Source organism: Notothenia coriiceps, unplaced genomic scaffold (genome assembly GCF_000735185.1).
Source record: "Notothenia coriiceps isolate Sejong01 unplaced genomic scaffold, NC01 NC01_scaffold00006962, whole genome shotgun sequence".
In the NCBI taxonomy this organism is placed as follows: Eukaryota; Metazoa; Chordata; class Actinopteri; order Perciformes; family Nototheniidae; genus Notothenia; species Notothenia coriiceps.
The window spans coordinates 9,461-20,717 of NW_011339663.1; the positions used below are offsets into that span (position 1 = coordinate 9,461).

At 40.3% G+C, this 11,257-nt stretch overlaps 1 protein-coding gene across 1 annotated transcript; it reads right to left on the reverse strand.

The window, feature by feature from the left end:
* Positions 1-7,000: 7,000 nt before the first annotated feature.
* setmar (SET domain and mariner transposase fusion gene) lies at positions 7,001-9,278 on the reverse strand. Its single transcript, XM_010769324.1, has 2 exons — positions 9,108-9,278; positions 7,001-8,105 (listed from the first exon to the last, which is right to left on the reverse strand). The coding sequence occupies exons 1-2, from the start codon at positions 9,207-9,209 to the stop codon at positions 7,227-7,229; spliced, it is 981 nt and encodes a 326-aa protein (XP_010767626.1). The 5' UTR covers positions 9,210-9,278; the 3' UTR covers positions 7,001-7,226.
* Between the last annotated feature and the right edge of the window lie 1,979 nt (positions 9,279-11,257).

The following is an 11,257-nucleotide window of genomic DNA, read 5'->3' on the forward strand; positions in this document are numbered from 1 at the left end:
ACGTCAAGGATTATTTCTGAAATAGTATGGAGCTCAAATGCTTTTTCTCTTGCAGGTTTATCACAAGGTGAGTTCTTTTTTTATTTCCTGCTTTTTAAACACATGTACTCTTCAGTACAGGTTAGCTCTGACGGCCCGTCCACACAGCGGCGTGCGTTGAAGCTTCAACGCTTCTGCCCATTCACTTTGAATGGGGTGACGTCACGCATCGCCGAACTGCATTGTGGGAGCAAAGCGTAGCTTTTCTCACGGTACTCGCTGCAAAAGTTGAGCAATGTTCAACTTTTAAAGCTTCGACGGAAGCGTCAGCCAATCGAATCAAATGCCAGTACAAGCTCTAGCCAATCAAAACGCTGCTTGTGTGTCCGGGGTGGGAGATTCAGATGATTGGTTGTTGGTCTAGCTTCAGACATGCCCGCTGGCAACCGACAACGCACGCCGCTGTGTGGACGGGCCATGAGTGTTAGCGAGGCTTGCTAATGTAAACAAAGACGTCCAAAACACTTTCTGTGGGTCCGCCGCCGCTATTACGTCACAGCGGATGGAAATCGTCACAGCGGATGGAAATCTGTATCCGCTCGTTGTACACCCCTTTTTAAAAGATTTGGGTACGGAGGAAAAGAGAGGGTTTTATTTTCTGATGCTGCGTGAGTTCCCCGACGCACCGGGGACACATATGTATGTATAAAAGACATCACAAAGTGCATTTTGCATGATAGGTCCCCTTTAAGGAAGATGTAACAGTGAAGTAATGCTTGTTTCCAGAATTAACACAATGTTTGTGCTGGATGCTTCAAAGCTGTGACTGGACTGGTAATGGGATTGTCACAGATTAGTTTGCACAGAAACACTCGGGATGGACTGTCTGTCAGCGAGGTGTTGAACAAGACTTAAAGGGGGACTTATCATCAAACAAATCTGGAGGGCCTACCAACCTGTATAGTGTACACAAAAAACTGTCTTTTGTGTGTATCTTTGATAAGAAGACATGAGATTCAACACTCTGATTTGGCCCCCCTTATAATGTCACATACAGACTCCTTAGAATAGACCACTCTCTATCACCTACGACTACCTTTGTAAAGGTGCACCATATTTCCAACAAGCCAAAAAGAGCTGACTGGGCATTGTGGGAGGTTCTTAAAGGGACAGACGCAAAAATAAACGGAGCGTTTCAGACAGGGTTGATACAGGTATATCTAAACAGACAGTTTGAGAAAAATAATGTGTTTTTTAAACAATAAATCATTAAAAAACCTTTTATGGAGGAAGCTCAGATTATAAGTACGATCCTTAAAAAATAAGCAGGATATCTTACATTTAAAAACGGTTTTACAAGAACAGCAATTGCCTTCAACAACTTTCAAACATCATTGTCAACACAGTGACATCCTCCACTAAGTATTTAGACTTATATGAGGTAAAGTAAAGACTGCAATGGGCTATAAAACAATATGTTCATTATTACATCTCTTGCCATTTTATGTACATCCTCTTAATTCCACTTAATCACCTTTAAGCATACTGAAAAGGGGATATTCATTTTGTTCACTGTAAAATAAGTGTCGGTGTTAAGATGTGCATGTTTATAGGTCTGATCATCGGTGAGAGCAGCTGCAGAGGCGGCTTCCTGCTGAGCCTGCTGCAGGTGTCCTGGGCCAAATATATCTTAACATCTGCTATGGGAGGAACCAGTTTGAAAGAAACCCGTTAAATTCCCGTCCTCTATTGATGAAGTGAGGCTGTAAAACATAACCTACTCGATTAGACACACTGTAAAGGTATTTAGTGTGTTCGAGAGTCACATATGTTTAAAAAAAATCTTTCTAATTATATTCTGCAGAACAAAATTGAGCCCTTGTTTTTAGTGCTTTTACTTGAAGAAACAGTGTTTTCTGGCTGACTAACCTCATGACCTCAAGGGAAGATTCAATACACGCTGTTTAATCTCTTAATATCAAGTCAATACACATGTGTGTTTGGGCTTCACAGAAAAAACTGATTTCATATATTTACAACAAAGTGAAGTGTAAAAAAGAAATTCAAATTGGTCTTTGAAATGCCTTTGTCAGCTGTTTTTAATTATCCTTCACTTGGCTGCAGGATTCAAGGCAAGGACATCTGCTCCCCTCATCAGAGAGGCGCTCTATTTCGGAATAAATGGACTGCCAGTTGTAATTTCTCCACTAGTCACTCATCCTGAAAAAGAAAAAGTCTCTTGCTTCTTTATCAATGTGATGCCAGGCCCTTTGTATCTTTTGTCCTTCCAGCTTCACTTGGCATTTAGACATTTAGGTGGGAGTCTTATTCACCAAAATCAAAGTGTAGCTGCATGACTGTTTTTTGTAAGGATTAAACACACAATATTTAAGGAGTCAATTTGTGATCTTTAAAGAAGTTAATATGCATATTTTTGTCACCTTTGTATGGCTCTTTTAAATGCTAAAATAAGCTTAACCAATGCTTGCTGTAGCTTTACATTAGATGGAATAGGTGTATTTCAGAGTGACACCTGCAGACATACACTACAAACCTGCCTCTTTGTTGGTTCCCCTTGATTGCCCTTTTGTAATAAAGCCATTGCAATGTTTATCTGTGATAAACTAAAATGCAGGTTGACAGTAGAACTAAAGGTCGTAAAGTCTATGAACTGATAAACTCATTTCAGTCACACGGCAATGACTCTAGTTCAACATTTAGGAAGATTAATATGTTTCTTAAAGTGAAGTTTGCACCTACTAGAAGTGACATATAAAGGAAATGCATATTTGGGTCACACCTTTTCCTTGAATTTACCTAAAATGAACGCTCTATTTTAAGAAGGATGAGATCATAAACGTATGATGCTTCTCTGGTTTTGGCATGATACATCATGTTGCAATATTTCTATGGGTTTAATTTATTTTTGCATTTTTCAAAGTGTGGAAGTAGTCACCATGTGAAAATATAGCAATATGGCTGTCACCATATTTTTTTTGCGACCAGATATGACAGGAAAGGGGGGAGCTTAGCGCAACCGAACGATACAATGAGGTGAGTGTTACAAGACATTTCCCTGAACTGAAAACAAATTGTGAAAGGGTAAACGCTCTAAGAAGAAAACAAGGACAATACCCGAACCAGACAACACCGTTCTATCAATCACTGACCTAAAGCATGCTTTGCCAAGTTAATGTAAATGGGAACATCATTTGCACAATAAACATCACGCTACATGCTACGAGAAGAGCGATTGAGACCATCAACAGCAACAAATAAAGGTCAGTACATCAAGTGAGAAATATGGTCCTTTTCTCATACACTTCTATACAAACAGATTTCTTTTTTTTTTACAAATTGTTGAGTTGCTCCCTTTTGGATATTTTGCAGGTTTAAGGCACTTTCGCATTGGTTTCATTTTCCTGGAAGTTGGCGCCTTGTGTTTGTAAATTGAACAGTAATTCACATCTCATAACAAAATAAGCTAAGAAGACCACTTGCATTCGGTAACATGATTTTAAAGATGAAAACCAGGGAAATGTTTTGTTTTGCGGTCCATATCTCATTAAAATATCTAATGTTAGTAAAATTAAAGTAAAAACGGGGACAATTCTGTTCTAATGTAGTTTGACCATTGTAACTGCTGTGCAGTCCAGACATACTGATAAAATAGGGTTTCTAACTAATTACCTTAAATAAACTCACTAATGAATGAAACCAGTTCAATACGCATTATTCTTATTCTTATCATTCTTTATGAGCGCAGCCAGTAACGGTAAGGTATCTAATTACTTATTTATTTAGTATTCCATAACTTAGTAACAGAGATGGTCAAACTAAAGTGGTATAATAATGGCAGAAATCCTACAATGAAGTGGGACAGTGAACTGTTCTCCTGTGAGAGGGCGATCAAGAAAAGAGAACGAGCGGCCCCGTTGAGGGAGTTTACAGATGAAAAGACACAGAAAGACAGAAGCACAATAACAACAAGTAGGCTATATTTAGTTTTTTTGTTGTTGTAAATAACCGACGGTATCAAGAGGAAGTAAAGTCCCCTGGTTTGTCCCTTATACCCTAACTGCCATGAGTTTCCAAAATCCGACACTGAGGTGGTTTTAACGCACCGGCAGATGACAGCGCTGACAAAGTGTGTTTCCCGCAGTGAGACGCAGCAATACTAATTGTGGGCTTATCATGTTGATTCGGCCACAACAGAAAAAAGAAAAACAAACTCTCGCTCTCTCCAGAGGGGCAGGTCAGCCAAAAAGGCCAAACGGGCCGTTGCCCGGGCAACATTAGCTCGTACCTGTACACGTCCCTGGTTGCAAGGCGTCCTTGATATATTTGTTTTTTTTGTTGGGGGGGTGTGGAGCGGGTTCACCTCATGTGATGAGCTGGTGGTTGATAGGTGACCATACTGGAAAGGAGCCAGCCATTTGCAGCTCTTCAACAGTCGAGATTTGAGTCTTTGTGCTTCTGAGCCACCGCTGCTGTCCAAATTTGTCCTGTCCAGTTGCAATAGGGATTACAGGGACATCTGAAAAAGGACATGAGTCACGCATTTGCAGAGAGGTTGTTTTTGTTTTACTCGTAGTGGTATCTGGTTTATCCAAAAAGCACAAGAAACAGGGCCGTAAGTGGAAAGGATCAATGGGTTTCTTCATGTTTACACACATATCATGGGCTATAAGCAGAGGTGAAATACCAAACCACTGCACACACGATTTATCTAAAGGGAGAAATCCTGACCCAGAACTTTCTTTACATTGCTGTACTCTGTTTTTTTTTCTGTATAATCGCTGTAGCCTACTAGTTTTTCTTCAGGCAAAGTGTATATCCAGCCACATTTCTCCACAGGGCAGTACAGTATTTCAGATATAAAAACATATTTGTAATGCTCCTCTGACTCTTTCTTGTTCTTCCTTCTTTGTCTCAGACTGATCAGGTGTATCACACACCTTGAAGATGTCAATAAAAACATGTTTTTGTATTATACTTCCTGTGTATCTTATACCACATTCAACTGCAATATGACGAGCTCAAATGCATAGTAAGACATTTTGAATTAATTTACTAAAACAGATCCAGTTTGAACACTGTTCAGTAAAGCTATTGCTAGCAGCTAATTAGCTTAGCCTAGCAAAATGTCTTGTTGTGGTTCTAGGAGGGGTTATGTTCTTAAATATTTGTTAATGTCACATTGACAACAAGATAGCAAGTTGCCGTAAGTTATGGTCCAATTGTTAAATGCACTAGTGGTGACCAGATCAGGATAAATGTAAAGCCCATTTTGAAAACAAATAATCTCAGGTTGCCCTCACAAAGGAGAAAATATGGGTCAAAACAACACCACTCCACTTCCACAACCCATCAACGTGACAGCAGTCTCCGATCGGAGTCCACTCCCCCCATTGAGGCTGCAGCACTGGTCCCATTACTGGATTATCACGGTCTCCATCCTAATTAACCCAGATGTGGATATTAATAAAATGAAAGCAGGTCTAGACTGGAAACGGGGCAGATTGAACAGAGAAGGTCCTGATTTCAGAAAGATCTGTCACACTCAAGTGGGACACCTACGCCCCTCCTCTGACAGGGGAATAGAGTCCGTTTCTATATTAAAATACCCCCTGGCCTTTTGTAATTGGTCCCACCTCCCTTGGTGTTTGAGAGCAATGAGAAGCTGATAATATCCACAGGAGGGGAGGCCGCATTGCATGAAGAAAGAAGACAAATGTCAAGCTGATGAAAACATATGACAGCTATCACTTTTTGCTTTTTTTGTGTTTTGTTTTTAACTTTTGTCTACATTAACTTTACCTAACTTGGGTTGCAATTAATTGTATTATTATAGTTGTGCTATTAAATGTGCTGGTAATTATGTTTCATAGATCTGTCCTGCACGTGATCTGCCCGAATAATTCTTTAAAGGGGCCCTATTCTGCTCATTTTCAGGTTGATATTAGCATGTTTTGCCTCTACTGTCACATGTTTACATGCTTAAAACGTTCAAAAAGGTTTTTATTTTTCTCATTCTCACTGCTTGTGCTGCTTTTTACGCTCCAATAGAAACCAGAGCCCAGTCTGCTCCGTTGTGATTGGTCAACCGCTTAGAGTTGTCCCGCCCCTTAGTCTATCACGTACAATGTGTTGGAGCGCTAGCCAATAGAATTGTTAGTGTTACATAGCGATGTCACTATGGGGGGAGTGTGTGGGAGAGAAAACTCCCTCACTACAGGAAAGGGAGAAACTTAAAAAGCATATTATGACATCTTTGAAACCTGTTGAGCACCATTCCTCTCATGTCTGTCAGTGCTAATGAAACCTCTTCTCCTTCATGATTCATGTGACGAGTGAGAAATGAGACTAATGTTCCAGGACAAGATGACAGCTGTGAATCTGGTGGGAAACACACAGAACAAGCCTCCCCTGATGAAGGGACTGGATTTTACAAGTTAAAGAACAGAACGTAACTTCAACAAGTGTCTCTCTCTCATTGCAGCATCTTACATTGAGTGGGAGACCATGACACTGGAGGGACGAACAGGAAACAATGGCGGCTCAGACGTGACTCACCCATCTGATTGTGTTTATGGTGCATTAACAAGTTGCATTGTCTTTCTCTAATGAGTGCTTAAATGAACAGGGATGTTAGGGAAACTGAAAACAGAGCAAGACCTAACTTAATAGACTATTGGCTATAAAAATTAAAACTTGAGTGGTGGGCAGATGGACAATGAAACAATACGATAATTATAATCTTTCCAATTCATCCTTAAAAAGCATGTATTGAGATATACACTCTTTCATCGTCTAAAACATTCTCAGAAAATCGGACCAAACTAAATTCATTTAAACTATTCACCTTAATCAGATAGTCATCATTGGTTTCATGAATGTACTGTTAACATAGTCCGGGTTTAACTGGAAATATCATTGTTCTCATTTCATTTTGCACTAAATTAAATGAGAAAAAAGTTTTTTATTCACACAATAAATGACTTTTACCACAATTATTTCAAATACACTTTTCATTTAATGAATTACCAGTTACTATCATGATTCATATCTTTACTATCAAGATACTGTATGAAATAACATGTATTGGATAGAAGATGTTGGCCATATTGCCCAGGGATAATACAAACAGACCACCAGGCTCGTCTTGAACACTTTCTCCAACATTAAGAAAATCAGTCTTAACACAAAGGCTTAAAAAAAAATATATATACATATGACATTTAATTTCAGCGTTTTCCACTAATAATAGATAAGTCCAATGGAAGGAATTGCACACAGCTCTTGGCCCCACAGTGGCACTCCTTCCTCTGGACCCCATGGTTATCACTCTGTGTCCCAGCATCTCTCTGTGTCTCAGCATCACTCTGTGTCCCAGCATCACTCTGTGTCTCACTCTGTGTCCCAGCATCACTCTGTGTCTCACTCAGTGTCCCAGCATCACTCTGTGCAGGCGCTCTGTTTCTGTATCCTCCAGAGTAATCAAACGTCAGTTCCTCCAGTGCGTCGATGCTCCGCCCGGCGAACAGCGCCAGCCGGGGAACCACAGAGTGAACTCGGACCGGCTGCATGAGCAGGTTGGGCTGGCAGGAGTGGTTGAGAAAGCGTCCCACGTTTCCCACTCTGGCGGGGTCCACAAACGTCTCAGTGACAGAGCCTTCACCTGCGTGCTCCCTCACTGCGATGATGTAGTTATTGTCCTCCGCCCTTTGGGCCAGCTGTCTGCGTCTGGCCTCCTCAAAACTGATCACCTCTCCTGCGTACTCGCACACAAACGTCCCCTTTGGGATTGATTTGAGTGCCCGCACCCCCCAGCCCCTTTTTTCAGTGCTGTACACCTCCAATTTGAGTGTGAGGCCACTCTGCACCACCCGGTTGGAGCAGGCATCGCCGCAGGAGCAGAGGGCGTTACACTCGAACACAGGGGAGCAGAAACCGGAGTGTGTTCTGTGCAGGAGTGTGTGTGTGCTGTCGTACGCCTGCCCGTGTGTCTGCAGGCAGGAGCAGCTCTCAGAGGAGCAGGAGTGGGACAGGCAGGAGCATCCGGGGAGGGTGACCTCACTGGGGTCAAGAGTGCATCCTGGTCCCTGAACATTATCTGGAGAATACTGAAAATATGACAAGAAGAAAATACTTGATTTATCGCAAGGGGAAATTCACAGACTGAGCTACTGCCAGCACAAATAAATGTCAGGTAAAGTTTAAAAAACGGTAAGAAAAAAAACAGTTGTAACAATATTACAGTAGGTAAACATATCCATGATTCCTGCAAAATTCTTTATATAGCTTAAACAATTGAATGATTAATTCACAGGTTCCCGTTACTAAATAAATTGTGATGTTTAGCTGTTTGTCATTTGAGATGGCAAACTGAAGGCTCTGGCTCCCAATGTACTTTTGAGAAAGAAGAAAAAGAAGAAATCACTAACAACACTGCACTCTGGGAACGCAAAGCCAAAGTGAGTCTACTGTGAAAACAAATGTGCAACCTTTGAAAAATATTCCCTCGAGACATATCACATCAGATTTTCTCGGTTCATACTTATATATCATCAATTTAGAGAATTCAACCATGGATCATGAAATCTTGATTTATGTTTCATCGATGAATGTGCAGATGAATACATAAAAGAAAATAACAATCAGTTTTCATTATCAAATACAGCTTTAGTTTCTCTTCATCACATTTTGTGATTATTATCACTTTCATGTCAATAGCATTATATATTATAATGAACAATAATGGTCTTTTAGAGCATCTTGAGTGAGGAGTGTAAACTAGGACAGCTCCTCTGGTTCTACAGAGGAAGTTATTTTAGATTGTATGTGCAGTAGTCAGAGGACTTCTCTGTAGCCGGTAATGATTTGCTGACACCTGCTGGTGACATAATGTACTTCATTTGATCACAGGTTATTGTGCATCTAATAGAGGTATTAGTTTCACTATAAAGCAAGATGTAGCCATAGACTGTATGTAGTTTAAATAGATTACATTGCATGTAGACAGAGTCAGTACTCTTACAATACTCCAAATAGCTAAATAAGTGGAGAGCTACTAAACTCTGTTGGACTCCAATGTGTTCAACTACAGACACACTAAGTTACATTACCTGAAATTGAGGAAACGTCAGTACGGAGGACCTCTGCTCGATTAAAACAGGAACACTCTCAAGGCTGTTGCTCAAATCCACAAATATGCTGTCAGAACTCATATCCGAAGTGTTGAATGAAACCAAACAGAAACATATGAGCTGGGGATATGCAGGCAGAAAAACTCACATTTCGAAGCTGTAACTTCCGGTAGTTAGATGACAGCCTAGCTCCATCTAGTGGCCTTTTTGTATTACAATACTACTGTAATTATAAACCGTGGTTTGACTAGGTTAAATCAAATATGCTGTCATATACTGGAGTTTGGGTTGTATCTTTAATGATGCCCATTATGGATACAAGCGATTTTCACCCATTTAGCAATTACATGTTTTAAATTTGTACACACCAATGTGTTTCCTATCGCCTAAACCTCCAGGGCTGTACACAGTTTAATACTGTCAACTTCAAATTTTGGGAAAAACAAAAACGTCTTTTAAAACTACAATTCCCAGTAGAGACGTGCCATAGAGAACATGTTGCTAAACACAATAGCCAGCATGTGTAGTTCTGGGGGGGCGTTCGAGTCCAGTTTTGAATAGTCTGCCACAGTAGCGTAGGCAGAAATGTACTTTAGGGTGGGCCTGTAAAAAATAGTGTGGGCCAGATTTTTCTTCTGCTAATCAGAAGCTAACAACAATCCCCGCCGGTACCGGTGGAAGATTACTTTTAGAATACTTTTGGAATACTTTCTTTTTCCATAACAGATGGGTATGTTTTGGTGAACAGGAGACACGTATGTTACTGTTTTAATGGCTTATCAAGAACTCAAACACAACATCTTGGTGTCATTCTGGACAGCTCTCTCATCTGCACCCCACAAAAAACATCACCCGGACTGCATTCTTTGTACTGTCTTAAAACCTTTCCTTGGCATACGTTATGAATTGTAAGGTGTCCTTGGGTGCTTTGAAAGGCGCCCCTAAATAGAATGAATTATCATTATTATTAGTATTATTATTATTATTATTATCTGAAACGATGTAATAACTTTTAAAACATTTTACAGTCACTTGCCCCATGCATTCAGCATCAGCAGGCCATTCACTTGGATCCCGTTATAAGTGTCATCAGTTTGGCAATAAAGAAATGCTACATAAACGTTATCTTGCACATTTTATCTAACCATATCCATTTCTAACTTTCAATATATTTTAAAAGAGATCTCTCTCTCTCATCTGCGTGCGGGGGCGGAGCCTCACAGACACGCTACATCTCTCTCGCTCACAGACATGCTGCAGCGCTGTGCATTGTGCACACAGTTTTGCCGGTAATGAATATTACATTTTGTGAGGAAACTTTTCCACCAATAATTCCAATAAGTATTCCAAAATGTATTCACAGGTTTACGAAAGTAATTGTAATCAGATTACTCGTTTTTCAAATGTAACGCCAGCTGAATACACTTGATTTTTGTATTCCTATTACGTAACGCCGTTACATGTATTCCGTTACAACCCAACCCTGTAGTATATCTCTCCGGACTGTCCACCAGCAGATGAAAAACACCCACCTCTTCCAAGGGAACCGTGCGGCAGAGTTTCCTTTAACATTTGTTTTCTTCTGACAGCCCAGCAGCAGGAGAGGTGGGGAGAGGGAGACGTGCAGGGAGGCGGGGCTATTTCATCGTTATCAGAAAATGATCGTATAGATCGCTGCTAGATGAGGGCGGTGGGGGCTCTTCTTGGAGTCTGGCTTTTAAAAAAAAAAACAAAGTTCATTAGTGAACTTTGAGCCATCATTTATTTTGCAGGCAGCTCTCTGCCTCTCTCACGTTATTATGGCGCGCGCCGGAACCAACAATCAGCTTTTACCGTAAATGAGATTGGTTCAGAGGATAAAACACATACAACATTAATTAAACTCGATATTTGTTCACTTGAATTTCACTTTGAATTATTGGATATTCTCAATGGGTGACATTTTCTTATAATAATAATAAATAAAAAAATATTAAAAATAAAAAAAAAAATTTTTTTTAAAATGACACCGAAGCTTTCTCAGGGTGGGCCAATAAGTAAATTATATTCGGATATCATATCGCATTAACAACACCACATCTGGCGTCACAGAGATCTTCTGTTACTGTCCTTTCTTCTTAGAGGAAGTA

Bases quoted from the DNA above. Each gene is read 5' to 3' on its own strand.
- setmar (XM_010769324.1), bottom strand. From the start codon at position 9,209: ATGAGTTCTGACAGCATATTTGTGGATTTGAGCAACAGCCTTGAGAGT. The intron at 8,106-9,107 runs GTAATGTAACTT...TCATATTTTCAG, and splicing joins TGACGTTTCCTCAATTTCAG to TATTCTCCAGATAATGTTCA.